The sequence below is a fragment of the Aquarana catesbeiana genome, linkage group LG12, assembly GCF_042186555.1.
Source record: "Aquarana catesbeiana isolate 2022-GZ linkage group LG12, ASM4218655v1, whole genome shotgun sequence".
NCBI classification, from domain to species: domain Eukaryota; kingdom Metazoa; phylum Chordata; class Amphibia; order Anura; family Ranidae; genus Aquarana; species Aquarana catesbeiana.
This window is the reverse complement of record NC_133335.1, coordinates 33,266,006-33,292,153: the sequence shown is the minus strand read 5'-3', so window position 1 is coordinate 33,292,153 and position 26,148 is coordinate 33,266,006. Positions and strand designations below refer to the sequence as shown.

The 26,148-nt window shown below is 41.7% G+C and overlaps 1 protein-coding gene across 1 annotated transcript in view; it reads left to right on the top strand.

Moving 5' to 3' along the window:
• LOC141114076 (cadherin-like protein 26) overlaps window positions 1-25,777 on the top strand; it is a 130,897-nt gene extending 105,120 nt beyond the window's left edge. Inside the window, exons 14-19 of the mRNA XM_073607537.1 lie at window positions 569-616; window positions 9,093-9,149; window positions 9,235-9,315; window positions 12,022-12,081; window positions 13,418-13,504; window positions 20,297-25,777. Coding sequence (XP_073463638.1) covers window positions 569-616; window positions 9,093-9,149; window positions 9,235-9,315; window positions 12,022-12,081; window positions 13,418-13,504; window positions 20,297-20,542 — 579 coding nt within the window. The 3' untranslated portion in view covers window positions 20,543-25,777. The remainder of the gene's footprint in view (window positions 1-568; window positions 617-9,092; window positions 9,150-9,234; window positions 9,316-12,021; window positions 12,082-13,417; window positions 13,505-20,296) is intronic.
• The last annotated feature ends 371 nt before the right edge of the window (window positions 25,778-26,148 follow it).

Here is a 26,148-nt window from a genome sequence, read left to right as displayed (position 1 = left end):
CACACACACTAAAGGTGCCTCCCCCCTCCAGACCTCAGGCAGTGAGGGTCAGCAAATACGGCAGCTCACCACTCCCTACTATAATGTCACCGCTCACTGTTGTGCACTTTGTTGGCAGAGGAGGTCTTCCGGTACTCCTTTTCTCTTCTGGGCTTTGCAGTAGATGTCATCTCTCAGGCTCTGGCAGGGGAACTAGTGGAAGACCCACAGAAGCAAGCAATGAGATGCTAAATTTTGTGTGGGTCTGTACTGATAGGAGGTCCAAGAGAAGAACCATTTTTACAAGTGCTACGGGTGATCTTAGGCAAATTGTGGGGGCTATACACTCATGCGCCCCTTTAGCACCACCGCCAGCTAGGTTGTAGTTGGTGACTTTCTTTTTTTTTAGTCGAGATAGTTCCATATGTGTGATGCTATCTCAGGATTGCTTGTGGAAAATACACTTTACGTTTAAATCATGTGTTCCATCTTATTGCAGAGGATAGTGAACTATGTTTCTTTGTAGTAGAATTCTACTTATGGCTTATTTCACACTAAAGATGCATCTATTTTTTTTTTTTATTGATAGGAGGAAATAGATGGCAATTTTCACAGATCCAGCGCCACAAGGGTCTCGGTAAGGAAGTTTCCAGTTTGGAAGGTTCAGCATTTTGGAAGGGGTGGGGGGTGATGCTTATCTGAACTCCGGATGTGAGCAGTTTCACAATTTTCAATGAAAACCACAAATCAGCAAACCTGTGAATTATCTGCAAGATTGTAGCAAAGGCAGTAAGAATAAATTTACATACTTATAAGTAAAAGGTAGAAATAGACACCGGTAACAGCTGACTAATTAGAAAGGATAACAGTTTGCATATTTTCTTATTCGAAGCAGATCAGCAAGCTAAACTTTTTTAGCCAGATACCCTAGGGAAGGAGAAAAAGGAAGAGGGTTTTGTTAAGACATCTTAGTGCCGAAAGGCAAAGGGAGGGAATAGAAAATGGGATAACAGCAGTGACAAGGTAAAAATAAACAATTGTCAGTTCTGCAAATCCTCATGTAGGCAATAGCCAATGACCTAGAATAGATCATGACATGAATTATGACAAAAAGCTGCTAGATTAAAACGTCTAGCAAAAAAAGATCTGTCACTTTCAAAATATATTACATTAGATCAATCCAAAACAAACTGAATCAAATCTTTTCCTTGTCAAAAAACGGCTGTAGCTCTATGCAAAAGAAACATGCAGCCTGGTTAACTCAAAATCAGTCCAATAAAGGACTAATATAGCACAAAATGTAGGAAGGATGCACAATATACAATTTTTTTCAGAATGCATTTAGCTAGCAAAGACGACCTGTTAAATCTGATTCAGGTTTACAAGAAAAACATAAGTCTTAGTAGTATGCATTTGTGAAAAGTGCACGCTGTTTCATTGTGTCATATGATGTTTGGTTTGAGAATCTATACGGACAGTCATACCAACAGTGTGCATGGAAAGAGATTGCTCCAAATTCAGTCATTTATGCAAATATTGTAAAGCTAAAAAATGTATAAAAAAGGTATAAAATACAAAAGTACTGTTTAACAAATGATTTCCCCTGTATCTGATGAATTTTAAATAACTCTAATCCAAATAAATATCAGTAACCCTAAATTATTATTATTTATTTTTTTAAACTAGCAGCTACAGAAGTGCCTGTATGAACGATTACAAATCAGTCCTCCACAAATGGGCAGGTTTGCCTTTTGGTGCAATGGCTTGGCAATACTTCCTTAATGTTTCTGCTCCAAGCCTGCAGCTAATTTTCTGTAATTTCGGTTTCTGTTACACATGACATTTGAACAGTCATTACACAGAACAACGAACCACCTGTCACCAAATAGCTTACAATTGACAAGTATGTTTCTGGATCGTGTATGCAAGCTGGAGCATAAACACAGGCAGAATATTCAAATCCCATATACTGGATTTTGCCCTTGGTGGCAATCAAACCTAGAACCCATAGTGCTGTAATCTAATGCCGCGTACACACGATCGGAATTTTTCCGACGGAATTCCGCTCAAGCTTGTCTTGCATACACACGGTTCACACCAAATTCCGACCGCCAAGAACGTGGTGACGTACAACACATACGAAGGGACTATAAAACGGAAGTTCAATATCAATATCCAGTACGCCACCCTTTGGGCTCCTTCTGCTAATCTCGTGTTTATCTCGTGTTCATAGAAGTTTGGTGAGAGACGATTCGCGCTTTTCAGCCTCGTGCTTTTCAGTCCGTTACTGCTCTTCAGTTTGTGCTTTGGGTTTTTATCTGGTTTTCAGTGCGTGTAGTCAGTTCATATCTGTGTTCCAGTGCGTTCTTGTCCGCTCGTTTCTGACTTTCAGCTCGCTCTTCTCAGGCCTTGCCTTTTTTCAGTGCCTTCTGTTAGTTCGTTCTGACCAGCCGACCGTTTTGAAGCCATGTTGCGGTTACGTACTCGTCATAGATTTCGTGCTAAGCGGGGGTTTGGTGTTGGGGTTCTTGCTTTGACCCAAGCCCAGTCTATGAACAGGGTGGGGAGGATTTCATGGACCAAGAATTGGTTACTCCAGCGTGACCAATTCTCTTATATGCCTTTGCTGCGGGAGATCCAGGAGAATAACCCTGATGATTTCAGGAATTTTCTCCGGATGACGGACCCCGTTTTTCACCGTGTTGGCTTTGCTGACCCCTTATATGATGAAGCAGGACACCTGCATGCGGCAAGCCATCACTCCCAAGCAGGGGCTAGTCGCCACGTTGCGGTACTTGGCGACAGGGAGAAGTCTGCAGGACCTCTCTACAGGTATCTCCCCCCAGGATCTGGGGATCATTATTCCAGAGACCTGTTCTGCCATCATTCAGGTCCTGTAGAAGGACAATATTAGGGTAAGTTTTCTCCTTTAACATCACATTCTATGTGCTTAATGTATGCTAATGTTTTGTACTTCTTTCATCATTCCCTAATTACCATGATTGTAATATGCTGTGAATGTCCTCTTTATCCTCATGCATGCTTTAAGCTTTTAATGCTCCTTTTTTGGCCTACATGCATATTTGCCTTCACTAACCTCCCCAGCATGCTATCCGGGGCCCATACACACCTAGCCTAGTCACTTAATGTATTTTGCCAGCTCCATTGTAGTGCTTTACCCTAAACACCCCCTAAAATGTGTCCAAATGTTACAGGCAGAGTGCCAGAGGCTTTTTTTAGGGGTCCCAAACTCATTTATAACCCCCCCCTAAAATGTTTCCAATGGGCAATCAGAGGGGGTGAGGAATCTGATAAGTGGACCTTATATTTTTGTCTTTAAATACTCCTTAAAATAAATGTTATACTGATGTTGGCCAAGAATGTTTGTGTCTAATCTGCTTGCAATGTTATGTGCAAAAGCAGTAATTTTTTTGTTTCTTTTTTGACTCCACAGTTTCCTTCAATGCTACAGGAATGGCAGACTGTGGCCTCCCAGTTTGCCGAGCGTCGGGACTTTCCTAACTGCGGAGAGGCAATCGATCGGAAACATGTCCACATGGTCCCACCACCCCACTCAGGGTCATACTATTTTAATTATAAGGGTTTCAATAGTATCGTGTTGATGGCGGTGGTGTTGGCGACATATACGTTTTTATATGTGGACGTGGGGAAGAATGGCAGCATGGTGGAGTCTTTGCCCAGACTGAGTTCTACCGACGTCTCCAGAGTGGTGGCTTGGGATTGCCACCTGCGGAAGAGAAAGTTGAAGGAGTCCCATTTGTTGTTATCGCTGATGAAGCATTTGGTCTGGGTGATCACCTGATGAGGCCATTCCCCCAGAGAACCCTCACCCCAGAGAATAGGGTTTTTAATTACCGGCTGGCCAGATCCAGAAGAGTCGTGGAGAATGCCTTTGGGATAATGGCCAGCCGGTTCTGCCTATTTCTTACGGCAATTAATATGGCGCAGTACAAACTGAACCACATAGTTCTAGCATGCTGCATACTTCACAACTTTTTAAAGAGAAATGCTCCTAATTATGTTGCCTCAATTGGGCCTGAGGCCGGACTTCATGAAATTACACAGACAGCCCTGGAAGCTGGCCGTCCTGGCTTGCCCCCCCAAAGCGCCCATGAAGTGCAGCAAAAATATGTGGATTATTTTACGGGTAGGGGGGCCATTGCTATGCCAGCAAATTTGTAAATATTTTCTATTTTATCTGATAAAATCTTGATTTTGATTTACTGCTTGTGTTCCTTTTAGCAGTCTCCTAGATTCTCCTAGTGCACTTGTAGTGCCAAGTGGTTTTTCCATTATTAAATAACACCTATTGTCACTGTAAACACCAACTTAATACAAAAACTGGTATTGAGCATTGAAAGAAGAAGCCACACATTGTTGAGTATAAAACCTTTTACTCTGTGCACGTGCACATGTGCGTTATAAAACATTTTTGGGTAAAAAAAAAAACAACATCTTGTTTTTTATAAAGTTTTACCTTGAAAATGTTTTTCTTTGTACATAAACAGACATGTTTCAAAACATAACATACACAACTCAGGAACTTACAAAGTTCAACATTGAAAAACTGAAGGCAATATCAGACATTGTAGTGTCAAAAATGTGTTGATATTGCCTTCATCAGATGGGGTGATGTCACCCCTGTAAAAGCCAAATTTTGGAAATGCACACAAATTGGGGGTCAAACTGGGGATTTCCCTCCTGATCCCATGCCTAATGTCAACATTAAGGATGAGCTCCATGTGCAGAGCCCGCCAGGAAGTCGGCACTGCACTCCGCTAATCACAGGCAGTGAGACATTGTCCTGATGCGCGGCTGCAGAGATCATGAAATGTCTCACCGCCTGTGATTAGCATAGCACAGTGCTGACTTCCTAGCTATGCACGTGGAGTGTGTGAACACGCCGGAGCTCATCCTTAGTCAACATGTGCTATCTCCCATCATGGGGGATCAATGGACGTGTTTTGGGGGTGCAACCACTTCCTCTCACCTACTTGAGTTGCGGGGAAGGGGTGTGGCAGATAGCACATGTCGACACACTGTGTGCATCTTCAAAATTTGGCTTTTAAAATGCGTCAAAAATTTATAAAAATTTGTCCAAAAAAAAAAAAAAAAATTATGTCATTTTGTTGTTATTTAGATTCTTCCTAGTACATCAATCATGTTCTTCAGTTTTTGTTCAACCTCATTTGTTTTTTTGCTTTATGATATCTAAATCCCGACTACAAAACATTATGTCCCGGATTAGCATTTGTGCACTGTTACTGGTGAAATGAGGAGATTGTTCTTCTACAACATGCACATCACCTAAAAGAAAAAATACACACTATGTATTATAAATATGCAGGCATACATCTGTTACCTGAATCTGTGGTGTCAGACACTGACTTGTTGTGGTGACAATTTTAACCACTTCTTTCTCAACATCCTGACGTTGTGGTGTCCTCTGTTCCCCTTCTTTCAGAGGTGGGGGGTTCCTGGTGTCCTCAGACGTCCCGAGTCTTTTCTCTCCTATGATAATGAAACAAAAGGTATACTTAGCACACAGATATTTGAGGCCAAAAATAGGAATATGAAACATTGCTTGGAAGTGGGGTACAATTGTCTGTTTTGACTTCCAAGTTCCAAGCTGAAGACATGATTTTTTCCCTTACCAAAGCTGGAATACTTACCTTTTTTGGACAAGTTTCACACATGGAGACACCCCAAGTATCCACTGGAGTACCTTTGTGGGACACCCTAAAAAGTTTGTTCTGGTGTCCCACACTAGTGCTCCTGAGTCCAGATGTGTAAACAGCTGTTGAGTGTCCTCTCCTTACATTACACTGAATCAAGTTTGCAATTCTTTCTAGTTTCAAAACACATCTAGACAACAATGTTCTAAACTTCTTTTAATACAAATTAGCATAACCCTGTATCTGCCAAAAACATCGTATTTAGTTGACAAACAATGTTTACTGCGACCGATTACTGTGCCCACGAACATGAAAGTAGCCATTTAAAACTGTACAACAGTAAAGAAAAGCACATGGAGCAGCATGCAAATAATAATAATAATAATAATAATAATAGGAACACACGACAAGTACTTACTTTTTAGAAGCACTTTCTTGATCCTCCTGTACTGATCCTACTCCCTCAATTTCAGGTCTGACCAGTGTTTCCTCAATTGCTCCTTGGTTGTCGTACCCCAAAATTCCTGTGCAGACTCTTCACAACTTTAGACATGATCTTGGCCTTTCTCACATTTGGGTTTAGGTAAGGTCCATACTTCCCATCATAGTCGGCCCTCTTCAAGATGTCCACCATCTCCACAAAGGCCATATTTGAGGCCTTAAATCTCCTGCGGGATCCTGACGTTTCTGGCTCCGGGCTTTCCTCCTCGTTATTGCTACTACGCACCTGCTGTGTCTACGCCATGTTCCTCTCCCACTGTGACGAAAGAGAAGGGGCGGCGAATATTCTAGAAAGAACGTCAGGGGCAGGCGGAGTTTCACGCATGCGCAGTGTATATAAAGCGAACACGTGTGTCGTACGTACGATCTGTGAGTGGAAGAAGTGCCAATCGTGAAAACGAAGGTAACATTTTAACTTGGGACATCAGTGGCCTATACTGATTCGAGATCGAGCCCTATATTGGGATAAGATTAGGAGAGTTTAGTCTGATATTAGTGTTTTTGTCTTGTGTTTTGTCTTGCAGCAAATATGAAACAATTCAAAGACCCGGAATTCATGGGCCAGTTCATAGACAGATACAGGGATATGAGAATTTTGTGGGAGGTTAAAAACCCCTTATATCGAAATAAACCAGCTAGGAAGGCATCGCTGGAGAAACTGCTGCAATTTGTGAAGACGCAGGTCCCCAACACAGACATTGAGTTTGTGGATAAGAAAATTGGTAGCTTGAGTAGCACATATAGGAAGGAGCTTAATAAGGTTCAGGCTTCCATGAAATCAGGAGCAGCAGCAAAGGATGTGTATGCACCCAGTCTGTGGTACTACAACAGGTTGCAGTTTCTGGAAGACCAGATTGAAGCCAGGGAATCACTTTCTATACTTCCATCCACCCTTCCCTCAACCCCAGCTGAGGCTTCCGAGGACCAACCTAGGCCTTCCATTCTAGAAGGAAGTTGAGGAGCCCAGCTGGAGCCAGGTATAGTATTTTTTAACATATTTATTGTCCGAAAATTATTGTTAACTAGATGTTATTATTGATAACAAATGAATGATTTAACAAAAAGTGTTTTACATATCAATAGACAGTAGGGGCCAAAAATATTTGTGACAAGAATGAAAAATGCTGGGCTCAGAATGATAGTCTTTTCTATTTATTAACATTCAGTTTGCAACAGTCATGAGCTGAAAATTGTGTGTGATTGATGAACCAAAAACTAAAACTATGTCCCTTTTTCATACACAGGAAGACCTCAGCCAGGACGAGGCTCTGGAATGTGGCAGACAGGAGGAGGCGGGGGTAAGTGGCAGCCAGGAGGTGGCTAAGCCCAGTAGCCTCATCCAATCCCAGGTGCCTCCCCTCCGCCTTACAACAAAAAGGGCCAGGAAGGGAAGTAACGTGGAGGAGGCAGCACTGGGCCTCATTAAGGAGACTAATGTGGCCCTGAAAACACCCCCCGACGTTGAAGAGGCCTATGGCTGCTATGTAGCTGCAAAATTGCAGCAAATGGAGGAGGGCCAATGCCTCATCTGTGAGAAGATTATTTTTCAGGCCCTTCATAAGGGGTTGAGGGGCCAAATGACTGATAACATGCACTTATGTGCGCTCGCCCATCCTCATCCTCCACAAGTGCAACTCCAGAGTCAAAGCCTCCAAGAAAGGCCGCAGGGAAGGCTGCAGGGAAGCGTGGAGGGAAGGCTGTAGGGAAGACATGAAAGTAATGGCCTGGGTTCAGTCTGGTCTGACAGAAGACGCAGGCTGGGGACATATATGTCATCTGCTGCTGTTCCTGATCTCTGGGAGTCCTGGACCAGATTGTGCTCCCTATTATATGGACTTCCCAGGTTACTCATTTTTATTTCCAAAGAGTTGATATGTGCCCTGGGGTACAAAGGTTTTGCAAATTCAAGCAGTTTCTTCAGCGTTGCCTTCCTCTTTATTTTGTTATGAGCCACAATAAATGGAGATTTTTTTCTATGAAAATACTTGCCTATGTGTTTTTCTTCAAATAGGACAGTTTGTTTGTGAGTAGGCAGGTACATTTCAAAAATACAATGTCAAATTAACAAGAGCCACCAAGCAACCTCCTTGAGCTTTAAAAATACAAGATAATAATGTTGTTGTGGAAACTTGACACACACAAAAAAAAAAATATGGAGATCACTAGAAAATAATTAAAAAAAAATAAAAAAAAACAGGAGATCTTGATTAAAAAAAAAAATTATGACTATAAAAAATAATTCTAAACATTATTATGGAGATCTGGCTTTAAAAACAAAAGAGATTATTAAGGAGATCACAAGAAATAATAAATAAATCAGTTTATCAGAACTCTGTGTGAATATCAGCAGCAAAACACATTCATTATTCTAGCATTATAAAGAACAAAAGAATGTGTTGCATTAAAAGATCCAAAAATTTACAGCATGACAAATGTGCTATCTCCATTACGAACGCTAGTTTTACCAGACCGAGTGCTTCCGTCTCGTACTTGATTCTGAGCATGCGTGATTTTTTGCGCATCCGAATTGCATACAGACGAACACATTTTTGGAGAGGAACTTTTTCCGACTGAAAAATAGAGAACCTGCTCTCAATCTTTTGCTGGTGGGAATTCCGCCCACAAAAGTCCGATGGAGCATACACATGGTCGCAATTTCCGACCAAAAGCTCTCATCAGGCTTTTGCCGACGCAATTTCCGATCGCGTGCATGGAACATAACATTCATTTAGTCACCACAATGGTGAAAAGTTTACTTCAAAATGTCAAAAACTTCCAAAAAAAAAAAATGATATATTTTCATGTTGATAGAAGATATAGGTTAAGAACTATTAGGTTGTTAAGTAAAACACATGTAAGCATCCATAGCTAATGAATGAAATATATAAAAACAGATTTGTTCATATTGCATTGCAGGCACCTGCCATATTGCGGCACAGTAAAGTTAGCGTTGCACGCGCAAACAGTATGCAGGTATGTAAATCCAGTGACAATGTATGTGTGCTGTCTTACATTTTGATATATAACACATAGCTCAAACAAACCTCTGTGCTCCTAGATGCAAAGCTTTAATGGCCATGCCGGAAACCGAATAGCAGCAGGGGTGTCCTTTGATCGAGCTAACAGACAACGACATTCGGTAAGCCACAGTCAACATAAGAATATCCCATGCATCTGTGTTCTGGATGTCATTTTCATGAACAATACATTACTGGCTACCTGGGCATTCCCAGCAGCCACATACAGTCAGGTCCATAAATATTGGGGCATCAACACCAATTTAATCATTTTGGCTCTATACACCACCACAATGGATCTGAAATGAAACGAACAAGATGTGCTTTAACTGCAGACTTTCAGCTTTAATTTGAGGGTATCTACATCCAAATCAGGTGAACGGTGTAGGAATTACAACAGTTTGTATACTTTATACTTTTTAAAGGGACCAAAAGTAATGGGACAATTGGCTGCTCAGCTGTTCCATGGCCAGGTGTGTGTTATTCCCTCATTATCCCATTTACAAGGAGCAGATAAAAGGTCCAGAGTTCATTTCAAGTGTGCTATTTGCATTTGGAATCTGTTGCTGTCAACTCTCAATATGAAATCCAAAGAGCTGTCACTATCAGTGAAGCAAGCCATCATTAGGCTGAAAAAACAAAACAAACCCATCAGAGAGCTAGCAAAAACATTAGGTGTGGCCAAATCAACTGTTTGGAACATCCTTAAGAAAAGAAAGAACGCACCGGTGAGCTCAGCAACATCAAAAGACCCGGAAGACCACAGAAAACAACTGTGGTGGATGACCGAAGAATTCTTTCCCTGTGAACAAAACACCCTTCACAACAGTTGGCCAGATCAAGAACACTCTCCAGGAGGTAGGGGTATGTGTGTCAAAGTCAACAATCAAGAGAAGACTTCACTGAATACAGGGGGTTCACCACAAGATGTAAACCATTGGTGAGCTTCAAAAACAGGAAGGCCAGATTAGAGTTTGCCAAACAACATCTAAAAAAGCCTTCACAGTTCTGGAACAACATCCTATGGACAGATGAGACCAAGATCAACTTGTACCAGAGTGATGGGAAGAGAAGAGTATGGAGAAGGAAAGGAACTGCTCATGATCCAAAGCATACCACATCATCAGTGAAGCATGGTGGTGGTAGTGTCATGGCGTGGGCATGTATGGCTGGCAATGGAACTGGTTCTCTTGTATTTATTGATGATGTGACTGCTGACAAAATCAGCAGGATGAATTCTGAAATGTTTCGGGCAATATTATCTGCTCATATTGAGCAAAATGCTTCAGAACTCATTGGAAGGTGCTTCACAGTGCAGATGGACAATGACCCAAAGCATACTGCAAAAGCAACCAAAGAGTATTTTAAAGGGAAGAAGTGGAATGTTATGCAATGGCCAAGTCAATCACCTGACCTGAATCCGATTGAGCATGCATTTCACTTGCTTGAAAACAAAACTGAAGGGAAAATGCCCCAAGAACAAGCAGGAACTGAAGACAGTTGCAGTAGAGGCCTGGCAGAGCATCACCAGGGATGAAGCCCAGTGTCTGGTGATGTCTATGCGTTCCAGACTTCAGGCTGTAATTGACTGCAAAGGATTTGCAACCAAGTATTAAAAAGTGAAAGTTTGATGGATGATTGTTAATCTGTCCCATTACTTTTGGTCCCTTAAAAAGTGGGAGGCACATATACAAACTGTTGTAATTCCTACACCGTTCACCTGATTTGGATGTAAATACCCTCAAATTAAAGCTGAAAGTCTGAAGTTAAAGCAAATCTTGTTAGAGCCAAAAAGATTAGAATTGTGTTGATGCCCCAATATTTATGGACCTGACTGTATATTAATCCCCTGAAGATCAACATTGCATTTTGCTTTTTATGCTATCCAAATTTTTATGTAAAAAAGCAAAAATTTAAATATATAATAAAATAAAATGTTAACACTGACAGAAAGCTCTATGTGTGGAAGAAAAAAAAGTGGAATAATAGGGGGGAGTTTGGGACTTTAAATGAAGCATACGGTGTGTGCCTCCATCCCTGGTTCAGGTATAAGAAAAAAGGAAGGTGGGGCTTTAAATGAGGCTATTGATTTGTGGGGGTGAGATAATTAGAAAATATATTTAATTGGCATATTGAGTCTGACAATACATAACAATGATGCACATAGTAGAATAGGTTTATTATGTATATATATATATATATACACACACACACACACACACGGTGTTGACCTCATGAATACATTACATATACATATCAAAGGGACGGCATATAAAATTGACAAGAGATTTAATAAAAATAAAATGAATTATTGCAAATTCATATGTGTACATGTCATCTAAATGGTACCATGCAATGTAATCAATGGTAAGAAACACAGTATAATCATTTGGTTGTGGATATTGAGTCTAAGTAGGTTCCTATCAGTAGGCATTAGAATGCATCCTATAAGGCTGACGCGTTTCGTGGATAATACCACTCTTCAGGGGCAGATGCATGCAACTCTATAAAAGACAACAAAACACAGTATGGTCAGACGTTATACCCCTCAACGGGGATACTCCACCCCATTGAGGGGTATAACGTTTGATCATACTGGTCTGACTCAATATGCCAATTAAATATATTTTCTAATTATCTCACCCCCACAAATCAATAGCCTCATTTAAAGTCCCACCTTCCTTTTTCTTATATTTAATTGAAGTGTGACATTACTCTTTTAATAGTATTTTTTGTAATGAAATAATGAATGTTTATTTCCAATTATGAGGATTTATAGTTATCTATATTCTATAGCAGTCCATTCAATAAAATGTTTTCTTTTTCAGAGCTATCACATGCAGAAAAGATATAACCACATCAATCGCACCAATTCCTTAAGGCATACTGTAAGTTAAACACACACACACACTATAGTGATCATATATTGAAATGCTGCTCATGCAATGGGGGAGATTTACTAAAACTGGAGCACTCAATCTGGTACAGCTGTGCATGGTAGCCAATCAGCTTCTAACTTTAGCTTGTCAAATTAATCTTTCATAATAAAACCTGGAAGCTATGCAGAGCTGCAAAGGATTTGTAAACTCCAGTTTTAGTAAGTCTCTCCCAATATGTAATCTATTAAAAGCATATTTATGTAGTGTTTAGTGTAAATTATGTGTAGTGTAGTGTTAAACTTATGTAGGAGGATTTGTTTCACCTCTGTATTACGTGAGGCCAGTCACTTGACTGGGTATAGGCAAGGGTTTACAACCACCTTCATCAAGAACTCCAATGGGTTTTGTATGTGACCCAAAAAAATAAGTAATCATAAAAAGTGAGACACGTCAAATCGTGTAGGTGATAGAAATTATACAACACAAGTCCATATGTAGAAAAAGTCCACCAAGTTACATCGTGAAACGCTGACTCCAAAATCTTCACCAGTGCTCTTTACTCCCATTCCATGTCACCACAGTGAACATGGGGGCTTACCAGAAAGCTATCACCATCATACGCAACCAGAAGTGCTTCACCATGTCCCCAAAATGGGGTTTTCCATACAGCGCTGTTACTACTATTTTATGTTGGTGTAGAAAAAACAATTAAAAGTCAGCAGCCACAAATACTGTAGCTGCTGACATTTACTATTAGGGCACTTACCTGTCCAGGCATCAAGCGGTGTCCTCACCCGAGCCGATTCTTAAATCGGCTCTTGGGTGCTGGCGCCATCATCTTGGCTAAGGGAAACTGGTAGTGAAGCCTTGCAGCTTCACAGCCGGTTTCCTACTGTGCATGCATGAATTGCGCTGCGCTTTGTCAATGGGCTGGCTGCGGGGGGGGGGAGGAGGAGGGGCCAAAGTGGGAGAGCATAACTGTCAAAACCAAAAAAATAGTTTTTTTTTTTTAATAACGTATTTGTGGAGTCACATCATTTGGATCCTCCTTTTATATACAGTATTTACACTGGATTGCATGAGGCTGATTACAGATTAAGGAGGATGCAAGCTGTGGAGTTTTTATGCAGAGGGTCATTGCTTTCTGGTAAGCCTCTATGTTGCTTACCGTGGCGACACGGAGAGGACTTCTATTGTATATTTTCTTTGGATCACCTACACAAATTGATGGTATTTTTATGTTTATTTTTGGGTCACTTACAAAAACCATTAGGGTTCTGGATTAACTTGCACCTTTTAGTCATTATCCTAATATTTATTTTCTTGTTTGAACCTCTTTCTGCAGGCAATAAGACAATATTCTTCTGTGACTGCCAGTAGCCTTTCCCTGCAAAGAAAACCGCTGAAGACCCTGGAGTCCGCTTTACTACAGGTAAATAAAAACGCAAAATAAAACCCCAAAGACCTTAAAGCAGACAAACAGCTGCACACACTGTTGAAAAATCTAGTCAAACACTATGGGGCAACCGAACAGGTCTGTGTGCAAAATACATTGCTCAAAAAAATTAAAAGGAACACTTTGAAAACACATCAGATCTCAATGGGGGGAAAATATCATACTGGATATCTATACTGATATGGACTGTGTAATGTGTTAGGAATGAAAGGATGCCACATCGTTTAATGAAAATGAAAATGCTCAACCTACAGAGGGCTAAATTCAAAGACGCCCAAAAAGCAAAGTGAAAAAATGATACAGCAGGCTAGTCCATTTTGCTGAAATTTCATTGCAGCAACTCAAAATGGTCCTTAGTAGTTTGTATGGGCCCCACATGCTTGTATGCATGCCTGACAACGTTGAGACCACGGATGATGTCCTGGGGTATTTCCTCCCAGATCTGGATCAGGGCATCACTGAGCTCCTAAACAAACTGAGGTGAAACCTGGCGGCATTGCATGGACCGAAACAATGTCCCAGAGGTGTTCTATTGGATTTAGGTCAGTCAAGCGTGGGGGCCATTCAATGGTATCGATTCTTTGATCCTCCACGAACTGGCTGAATACTCTCGCCACGAGAGGCCGGGCTTTGTTGTGCACCAGTAGGAACCACTGCACCACCGTAGAGTCTGACAACGGGACCAAGAATTTCATCCTGATACATAATGGCAGTCAGGGTGTCATTGTCTAGCCTGTGTGTCCCTCCATGGATATGCCTCCCCAGACCATAACTAACCCACCACCAAACCGGTCATGCTGAACGATGTTACAGACAGCATAACATTCACCATGCCTTCTTCAGACCCTTTAACGTCTTTCACATGTGCTCAGGGTGAACCTGCTCTTTATCTGTGAAAAGCACAGGACGCCAGTGGCGGACCTGCCAATTCTGGTGTTCAATGGCAAATGCCAATCAAGCTCCATGGTGCCGGGCAGTGAGCACAGCGCCCACTAGAGGATGTCGGCCCTCAGGCCACCCTCATGAAGACTGTTTTTGATTGTTTGGTCAGAGACATTCACATCAATGGCCTGCTGGAGGTCATTTTGTCGGGCTCAGGCAGTGCTCATCCTGTTTCTCTTTGCACAAAGGAGCAGATACCGGTCCTGTTGATGGGTTAAGGACCTTCTACGGCCCTGTCCAGCGCTCCTAGAGTAACTACCTGTCTCGTGGAATCTCCTCCATGCTCTTGAGACTGTGCTGGGAGACACAGCAAACCTTCTGGCAATGGCACGTATTGATGTGCCATCCAGGAGGAGTTGGACTGCCTGTGCAACCTCTATAGGGTCCAGGTATCGCCTCATGCTACCAATAGTGACACTGACCTTAGCCAAATGCAAAACTAGTGAAAAACAGACCAAAAAAAGGGAGTAGGGAAAGAAAAATGTCAGTGGCCTCCACCTGTAAAACCATTCCTGCTTTGGAGGTCATCTCATTGTTGCCCATCTAGTGCACCTGTTAATTTAATTAAACACCAAAGCAGCTGAAACTGATTAACAACCCCCTCTGCTACTTAACCCCTTGCCGACCGGCTCACACCGATATACGTTGGCATAAGGGCATGTACAGGCATATTAAAGTACCTGTACGTTGCCCTATAAGACGCGGCATTGTGGGCGCACGAGCGAGCTCCATGAGTGTGATCGCGGGTCCCACGGTTTCATGGGGATACCCATGATCGTCTCACGGAGAGGAAGAACAGGGAAATGCTGATGTAAACAAGCATTTCCCCGTTCTGCCTAGTGACAGGACACTGATCACCGCTCCCTGTAATCGGGAGTTGTGATCAGTGTCGTGTCACACATAGCCCAGCCCCCCACAGTTAGACTCACATTTACACAGTAATCAGTGCATTTTTAATTGCACTGATCGCTGTATAAATGTGAATAGTCCCAAAATAGCCTAATCTGTCCACCATAATGTCGCAGTCACAATAAAAATCACAGATCGCCGCCATTACAAGTAAAAAAAAAAATTATTATTAAAAATGCCATAAAACTATCCCCGATTTTGTAGACGCTTTTGCGCAAACCAATCAATAAACGCTTATTGCGATTTTTTTTTTTACCAAAAAAATGTAGAAGATACATATCGGCCTAAACTGAGGAAAAAACAGTTTTTTTATACATTTTTGGGGGATATTTATTATAGCAAAAAGTAAAAAATATTGCGTTTTTTTCAAAATTGTCGCTCTTTTTTTTTTGTTTATAGCGCAAAAAATAAAAAACCGCAGAGGTGATCATATACCACCAAAAGAAAGCTCTATTTGTGGAAAAAAAAAAGGATGTCAATTTTGTTTTTGGAGCCACGTCGCACGACTACGCAATTGTCAGTTAAAGCGACGCAGTGCCGAATCGCAAAAAAACGCTCTGGTCTATGGGCAGCCAAATGGTCCGGGGCTGAAGTGGTTAAATGACCAGATCAATATCCCAGGAGTTTAGTTGACTTGATGTGTAGTGTATTAAGAATATACAGGTTCCAAGGAAGCCTGTCATGAAACACACACAAGCTAATATTGCTGACCTTTTACATCTGAAATACTAGCAGACTGTCTACAGATGCAAAGTACAAAAAAACTCCATTAGAACACTGAATATGTACAGATTTACTTGTCAAAGAATTTTGTAATATTGTTTAGCCAGTCTTGTGATCCACACAACTTTGACAGATTGCATAATCTGTAATTTCCTGGTTTCGCTTTACAATTTCTTTAGCCAACTTGAGAAAAAGGGGACACCTGGAGGGACTATGCAAACTGACAAAAAGTGGGCTTGGCCAAGTTATGTTGAACATCGGCCATGACTTTAAGAAGCATGGTTAAATAAAGCCTAAACCTATTCACAGTATACAGTGCACACATTTACTATACCCTTTACATTCACAAATTACTGCAGAATTACATTTTGAATTAGGGTCAATGTAAGGAAGAATACTTTGGTTGTCTGTGGGAGGAAGAATGCCCTGGCAGGCAGTCGGAGAAAAAAAAAAGCCCTGGGGATCAGGAGGAAGAATTCCCAAGAAATTGCATAGCTTGGATAAAAAGTGCAAAGTGAATGGTAGACTTACACACACGCAGAAAGAATTGGATTGTACAACAGGGAGAGAAGAAGTCTCTTAGAAATTACAGCTTTCAGCCCCTTCCTTCTTGCTTTCTGGTGGCACACGGGTGCCTGGTCCAGCATCCAGGTACAAACATGCAGGAGGAACGGAGGCCTGCACGCAGGGAGAGGAATAGCCTCCCCGCAACTACCGTCCTTTTCCCTGCCCATATCACTTTCCTCTCTGCCAGTGAACAAGTGTTCTGGAGGTATAAACTTCTTGTCCTATGAGCAGGCACGAGTCAAGTGAGAGTTGACATGTGAAGCTGAAAGCTGAACGTGGAAATAGTGTCACCTACCTGTGCTGTGCAACATGAAGTGACATCTGTATCACAAAACTGGATGGGGAGAAATAATTTATATCGCAGGCAGGGGCGTTGCTAGGTCTACAAAAGATCTGGGGCTAGAACCCATAGCAGCATAGTAAAGAAAGTCATACGCTTGGGTGGGCATACACATGTATATACAGTAATATACGTGTGTGTGTGTGTGTGTGTGCATATATCCCCAGAGAGCCCCCCTACTTACATCAGGGTCCCCAGAGAGCCCCCCACTTACATCAGGGTCCCCAGAGAGCCCCCCACTTACATCGGGGTCCCCAGAGAACCCCCCTTTACATCAGGGTTTCCAGAGAGCCCCCCTTACATCAGGGTCCCCAGAGAGCCCCCCTTACATCAGGGTCCCCAGAGAGCCCCCCTTACATCAGGGTCCCCAGAGAGCCCCCCTTACATCAGGGTCCCCAGAGAGCCCCCCCTTTACATCAGGGTCCCCAGAGAGCCCCCCCTTTACATCAGGGTCCCTAGAGAGCCCCCCCTTTACATCAGGGTCCCTAGAGAGCCCCCCTTTACATCAGGGTACCCAGAGAGCCTCCCCCTTACATCACGGTCCCCAGAGAGCCTCCCCCTTACATCAGGGTCCCCAGAGAGCCCACCCCTTAAAATCAGGGTCCCCAGAGAGCCTCCACCTTAGCATCAGGGTCCCCAGAGAGCCTCCCCTCCCCTTGGGGACTCCTGCAGAGACTCGGGGCTATGGGCCGCAGATTCGGGGCTATAGCCCCAAAAGCCACCCCATAGCAATGCCACTGATCACAGGTGAAGCAGTCCCAATGTATTTATTTTATTTACTATCTGCCTGAAGTTTTGCTTGAATTTACAGACCTTCACATTTTCACAATTCCATAAGGAACTTTATTTGCTTTCTGAGTTCTACCACATTCCAGCTACATTTCCTGCAATTTTGTAATGTTAATATTCATTGTTTCCTCACGTTGTCTCATATATAGCGAAACATTTCAAAATATCCAAATCACAGTCTATTTTCCTGGGGTATCTTCCATGACGTAATTATTATAGAATCTTTACACTGTAATAATGCACCAAGATACGAGATTTAATACTATAGGTTTCTCTGTAAAGGAGAGACTATATTCTATTTTAGACACTTAATGATTGCTTCCAGATCTAACACAAATCAGCAAACAGGAAAAAATAATGATTCTGTACTAAGAAATTACAGTCTTTACTCAAAAACACTCCAGTCCTCAAGTGTTATGCTCCATTCCATTATACTGCATTACAGAGTCTAAAAATATAATACATACAAAATGTGTCCCGAATAAAAAAAAAAAAAAAAAAAAAAAAAAAAAAAGGGACAGTAAAGTAACACTTCATCAAGTCTGCCAATGAAATGGCCCTTTAGGTTTACAAATTTGACGTTGTTGATTGCATGCGAACACTTCTTACTTTTTAAATCAAGACTTTTGTTATAGAGGGTGGCAGTTCATGGCTGTTTTTATACGCAACCTGCAGAGAGAGAGAGAAGAAAAAAGGCTGCCATTTCCTTCTATAAATATGTTGGTTATCTACGTTTCTCTGTTTTAATACATTTGGACCCAAAAACCTGGAGCAAGGATTTAGAAAAAAAAAAAAAAACAAAAACACAAAAAACACTCACCCTTATGTGGCCAGTGGGAAGAAATAAAGTACCTTTAGGTTGGTAGTCAGTAGAAGAAAGGGTGCCCCCTTACATTGGTGGTCAGTAGGAGGAAGAATGCCCCCTTATGTTGGTCATCAGCTAGAGGATAAGGGCTCGTTCACACATATGCGAGGCCCATACAGCATGCTAGTGTTTATGCATTCGATGGGCACAGGGTTCTATACAGTGGTGGTCATCCTATTGAAAGTCAGTAGCCTGGCTGCAGTCTGTCCGGGTCACTGCCAGGGGTGGCCCATAATGCAGAGCGTGGGGCACCACCCCCCTACCCATGCATCCATCCCCCTAATCTACATGCTGGGCACCGGACGCATTGATATCAATGTTTTTTTTTGTTTTTTTTTAAGCACGTGTTTAGATCCAGAGGCTCTATTATGCTTCAAAAAAGGGTGGGCTCCTAAATCTCTTATACTGCTGGTCAGTGAGAAGAATCCCCCCTTAATGTTGGTGGTCAGTAAAAGGAAGACTTCTCCCTTATAAGCATGGCAGAGAAAAATGCCCTCTAATCCCCTTTACATCAGTGGTCAATAGAAGACAACATGCGCTCTTACGTTGGTGGTTAGTAGAGGGATAAATCCCTCTTACAGCAGTGGTCACAGAGCAGAAAAAATCCCCCTTACCTTGGTGGTCAGTAGGAGGAAGAATGCCCACTTCACCCTCTGACTAACATAATAATCATACACACTCTAAAACACAAACAGTAAAAAATACACACTAAAGCGAGGTGGATAGAGGAATCATCTCCGCTCAAACAGTGAGCATGAAACAACATTATCTAAAAAATACGTGCCTTATTAAACTAATGTTGCCACTGGTGTTCAGGGCAGGGCCAGATCATCCTCAAGGCAAACTACCCTGAATCCTATGGTTTAGTGAATGTCCAGGGGCCCAACCATGCACCTTCCTAACACATCACAAAAGAAAATGTACCTGTAAGCAGTTGGTTTCTGAAGTCAATGCCAGTAAAGGTAAAGAAAAAGGGTCAGTGTCCTTGTGACTATTGCAATCCTTATGTGGGGGTGCAGCTGTCGTCAAAAGCTGCTACATTCCCTAGGGGTGCATTGTGCCCTACTCTGTCTCTGTGTAGGAAACTTCAAGGAGAGTCCCTGGTCATTTGTAACTGTTCCAGGGCACTTTGAAAGGGAGCAGCAAATCAGTCTATCTATATTAACTGGTGATTCTGTTCATCTTTGTGTGGTCAAGCCCAGGTATTATTCAACAAGTGGCGACACACATGCTACATACATTCTTCAAAAGCTGCTAAAGCACTAAGAGGCATTTTTTCAACTGTCAGTTAAAAATAATATACCAGTAACTCTGAATTGAATCAGATGGAAGAGTTTAAGTCTTTGGTTTCATGCCTGGCATCATTTAAACAAAAAAACAAAAAAACTTAAAAAAAAATCCAAAAAAGGCCTGTATGTCCGATAATGCCACAGTACTTCCCACTGAATTGCTTACAGCTCTGTAATTAAACAGTCTACATGAGCAGCAATCATTCTGATGGTAAAACAGCCCAAGTTCTATGAACCTTAATGAACAAAACATAACAATTTTTTGCTTCTTGAAAGATCATTGGAACTGTAATTGTAGTGAATTGTCCCATTACAAAACTGACATGTTGTATTGTCATTTACAGAAGCTCAGCGCTAATATGAACGAAACAGAACTGTACAAGCCTCGGGTGTATGCAGAGGAAGGGCAACTTTCTAGGGTAGGCTCTTTGGACTCCATTAGCATCTCGGGAAGTAGTGTCCATCTGTCAAGCCTTCAAAATTTTGGATCCAAGTTCAACATTCTGGAGGGCATTTGTGAAGACCATATGAACCTCCAGAAAACTGACCATAAAACAGAAGCCTTTAGTCTTCAGAGTCAGCAAGTATAGTTTGCATGCCAGAAGATATTATAAGGCAGCATGTATATAAACTCTGAAAAAAAAAAAAAAAAGAGAATGGAAACACTCTCTAGGGAGTTAAAATGACCTATCCGGGCCTATAAAATGTTTGCTTTTTCTATGCTGCCAGTTATTGGTTCAATTAATGTCCTTGATGCAATATCGGGAGCCTCCTAATACAGGTCTGAACTCTGGCTGTCCTAAGAACCCGTCTCGCTCAACAACCAGCACATGGAATGAGACACTACCATATGTACACATACAAAAAGGACTATTCTATCTATTTCATCATCCCCATCCATTGACAGCCTTTGAAATGTCAGCCATGGGAACAATATAACTGGAACAGGTAATTGCATTTAAAACAAATCTTCAGGATTATACAGTTACCCGAATTACTTCTGGAAAGATAAATGAATGAACAAGTGCTCAGTTCTTTTCAAACTCTCTGGTGTAAGTGGCTGCATATTCAAACTTCTGTACTCTAATGTGAGTGGAGTAGGCTAACTAATGGACTCAAAACTATTTTCAAGATATACTTTGAAAACTTTGAAAAGCAACATTCTCCACATGTAAGGAAAATGGTACATGTCTGGAGTGTTTAATGGATTTACCCTGATGGGATCTCAGTTTGCACAAACATTAGTGTATACTTCTATAAATAGCATGCATTATGTATTCTCAGGGAACAATGAAAGGTGATTGGCTTATATTGAACTTGGGATTGGGGTTAAAGCAAGATTTTAAAAAGGGGGTTTCCAAATTTGTAATTTACTTAGGTGCTTACTTTCTATGTACATGCTCTACAAATACTGCATATGCATTTCAAACAATTAGTATGTCACTGAAACGCCTATACAAAGAAAATATTTAAGATGTGCAACGGTTAACTTTTTAGGCTAAATTTACAAATCATCTTATAGAGCAACAGTAAGGTGCAAAAGTACAATAACTCAACAACTGATCACTTTTTACAGGTAACCAAAGTCCCATCCCTCCGTTATGATCAGCCACCATTGGTAACTGCTTTTCGCAATTTACACCAATTTAGACCCCTACACAATTTAGACCCCTACACATATTTAACCCCCCCCCCAGTACTGAAACCGTTATCACTGGTATACCAAGGCCATTAAAAGAAATGGGGCGTACACACGGTCAGACTTTTCGACCGGACTGGTCTGACGGACGCCGACGGACTAAATCCGGCGAACAATCCGATCGTGTGTGGACTTCACTGGACCTTCAGCGGACCTTTCCAGTCGCAAATCTGACGGACTTTAGATTTGGAACATGCTTCAAATCTTTACGTCGTAACTCCGCCAGACCCAGAAATCCGCTCGTCTGTATGCTAGTCCGACGGACAAAAAACGTCGCTAGGGCGGCTATTGACTACTGGCTATCAACTTCCTTATTTTAGTCCGGTGTACGTCATCATGTACGAATCTGTTGGACTTTGGTGTGATCGTGTGTAGGCAAGTCATGTCGTTAGAGAGTCCGTCAAAAGTCCGTCAAAAGTCTGTCGGACTTTTGTAGCTGAAAAGTCCGACCGTGTGTACGCGGCATATGTGTTGGTTTTCAGTCAGTTCAACATTTTCGTATTAAAAATCTTTTTTTATTGGTCTTGTGTAATATTCTAATTTTCTGAGATACAGCATTTTGGGCCTTCACTAGCTGTAAGCCCTAATCATCAAAATTAAAAGAAAGAAAGGCTTGAAATATATCCCTCCGTGTGTAACGCATCTATAAAAAAAAATATGGGTTTCACTTTTTGAATTGAAATACTTTTTGATGATATTCTTATATATGCATATTTTTAGCACTGATCACTGTAATAATGTCACTGGTTCCCAAAAAATTTTTTAAAATGTCAGCTAGGTGGCCAATCTGTCCGCCACAATGTTGCAGTCCTGCTAAAAATTGCTGATCACCCCCATTACTAGTAAAAAAAAAAAAAAAAAAAGAAGTAATAAATATGCCATAAAACTATCCCCTATTTTGTAGACACTGTAACTTCAAACCAATCAATGTACGCTTATTGGGGTTTTTTTTAACAAAAATATGTAGCAGAATACATATTGGCCTAAATTTATGAAGAAATTTGATTTTTAAAATTTTTTTATTGGGTTTGTTTCATAGCAGAAATGAAAAAATATTGTGTTTTTTTCAAAAAAGTTTGAAGTCTTTTTTTGTATATAGCGAAACTAATAAAAAACGCAGAGGTGATCAAATACCACCTAAAGAAAACTCTATTTGAGGGAAAAAAGGACGTACATTTTATTTGGGTACAACGTCGCACGACGTGCAATTATCAGTTAATGTAACGCAGTGCCGTATCGCAAAAAATGGCCTGGTCAGGATGTGGGTAAATCCTTCCGGCGCTGAAGTGGTTACCAGTGTAAGCTGATTTCAGATCAGCATGCGGAGCTGCATGCTGAGGTCATCTTTAATGAAAAAGAGGGGAAAGGTCCACCTAAAGCTCCTCAGGGGGCTCATGTAACTAATAAAGACAGTAATAAGCATTCCCTAACAGCATTTGCTAGTAGTCTTATAAAGAACATCAGCTAATGTTAGCTGAGGAATCATGTAATTCTTCACCAGAGGTGAATCAAAAGGTAGACTAAGCCCAGGTTCACACTGAGCTGCGGGAATGAAGCCGTGCGAGCACGATCTCACTCCCGCATGTCAGTCCTGATTTCAGCGGCGACTTCACAGACATCTGTGCGGGTTTCTGCACAGATGTCAATGGAAGTCGCAACATGAAATCGCAAAAAGTAGTACAGAAACTACTTTTTGAAATCGGTGCGGCGTCGCAAATGCAGCGTTGCACCGATTAGGACGGTGCCATTGCTGGCAACTGCCACCGATTTGACATGCCAAATCGCACCAGTGTGAACCAGGGCTTAGTCAAAGAAATGGTACAGATATTTTTGGGGAATAATTGAAATGGTTCATTTATCGTCAATTCAGAGCTTCAATGTCAATCCTGTAGCCTCTTGGCCTAATAAATATGGAGACTGTTATACATATAGCAGCATAAAATAGTTTTAAAATCCACATCCTAGTAAATGTTGATTAATGTTTCTGGATAAGGTTAATGTTTCAAGAAATGAGAACACTTAATAGTGAGGTTAAGCGAATATTGGGTGAAATTTCCAATGTGGAAAGAAAGAAAATGATGTGTCTAATGCCTGGTACACACGATCGGATTTTGTCGGAAAAACCTTGGATGGTTTTTCCAACGGAATTCCGCTCAAGCTTGGCTTGCAAACACGCGGTCACACAAAAGTTCTCTGAACTTTCAACCGTCAAGAACAAGGTGACGTACAACACTACGACGGCACTAGAAAAGGGAAGTTCCATACGAATCGATGATTCTGAGCATGTGTGTTTTTTTGCGCGGCGGAGCTGCATATAGACGAACGGAATTTCTGAATAAAAAGTTCACATCGGACTTTTGCTGGCGGAATTTCCGAACGTGTGTACAGGGCATAAGGCTATGGAGATGCTTTTTTCTTTGGAAAGTCATTATTTAAGAAATTGTAGATTCTATAGGGTACAGAGGTGTAGGTGGGAAGTTTATGTCAGACAGTCAAGGCACCTTTTACTTTAACCACTAAGCCACCGCCCACCGTCATATGACGGCTGGACGAGGCTTCTGTTGTTCTGGGAGGACGTCATATGACGTCCTCGCCCTCCCGAGCCACTAGGGGGCGCGCGCGCGCCGCTGGCGGCGCGCGCGTGCCCGCTGCGTCACTCGGGACCCAGTGTGCGTGCCCGGCGGCCGCGATGTCCGCCGGGCACCCGCGATTGCCGGGTAACAGAGCAGGAGCGTGGATCTGTGCATGTAAACACAGATCCACGTCCTGTCAGAGAGGAGAGGAGACCAATGGCGTGTCCCTTGTACATAGGGACAGCGATCGGTCACCTCCCCCAGTCAGTCCCCTCCCCCCACAGTTAGAATCACCTCCTTAGGTCATACATTAACCCCTCGAGCGCCCCCTAGTGTTAACCCCTTCCCTGCCAGTCACATTTACACAGTAATCAATGCAATTTTATAGCACTGATCGCTGTATAAATGTGAATGGTCCCAAAAATGTGTCAAAAGTGTCCGATGTGTCCGCCGCAATATCGTAGTCACAATAAAAATTGCAGATCGCCGCCATTACTAGTAAAAAATAAATAAATAATAAAAATGCTATAATTCTATCCCCTATTTTGTAGACGCTATAACTTTTGCGCAAACCAATCAATATACGCTTATCGCAATTTTTTTTTACCAAAAATATGTAGAAGAATACATATCGGCCTAAACTGAGGAAAAAATTTGTTAAAAAAAAAAAAAAATTGGATATTTATTATAGCAAAAAGTAAAAAATATTGTGTTTTTTCAAAATTGTCCCTCTTCTTTTGTTTATAGCGCAATAAATAAAAACCGCAGAGGTGATCAAATACCACCAAAAGAAAGCTCTATTTGTGGGGAAAAAATGATAAAAATTTAATTAAGGTGCAGTGTAACATGACCGCGCAATTGTCATTCAAAGTGCGACAGCGCTGAAAACTGAAAAATGGCTTGGGCAGGAAGGGGGTGTAAGTGCCCGGTATTGAGGTGGTTAAGCTGTGTTAATTTTCACTTTTCAATCCTAACACAGGTTTACTTCCAACTTTTAATGGCATTTTGCAAACTGTTGTTTCTCACTTTGCAAAATGTGAGAGAAGCATGTGCTTATCGCTCCATGAATTTCATCTTTTACAGTCAGTGGGAATTTTGTATTGTAGACGTTTTTTGTATACATCCAGCGCTTACCTATGGCAATAGCTGTCACAGATATTGCAAGCCCTCCTTCTATAAATACCAGAGGAAATTCCATAGGATCAATCCAGAATAGGAACTTCAGTTGTGCAATGCTTACTGATGCTGTTTATAGGGCTAACTGGACTTATCGGTTATAAAAGCTTTTGATAATATCCTGTTATGGTTAAAAGTGGTATTAAAGCTGCTTTTTTTTTTAACAAACCTGTTCTACTTACTTGCTCTATGCAGTGTTTTTGCACAGAGAAACTCTGATCCTCTTCTTTTCGGGTCCCCCCGTCCGCGCTTCTGGCTCCTCCACCTTGAGCAGTGCCCCAGAGAAAAACGCTTACCCTGGGGGCACCGCTGCATTTACGCTTCTAAACTGCTGCTCTATGTATCCATAAGACATAGAGCCGCGGCTCTGATCTGACCCCCCCCCCTCCCACTCTCTCCTGAGCGGAGAGGGAGAGGTCCCGGGACAGCCGAGGCTATCGTGAACATCGCTGGATCAGATTAAACTCAGGTAAGGATTGGAGGAACACTTGTTCTATCCACTCTTCATCCCTCTATTTTAGGCACTCTTCCCCGTCACAAGCCTCAACAGAGGTCAGGCCTAGCCCCAAAGTTGGAAAAGACAAGGTCTAAGCAAAATGTGAAACCAAGAGAAAATGCTCTTAGTCATTTTTAAAGTAGAAAACCTTCCTGACAAGTTCACCTTATGAAATTGATACACAATCGAGCACGTTTTACATTTGTAAGCAAATAATTATTTGTCATTTTAATTTTCTGTATATATATATAT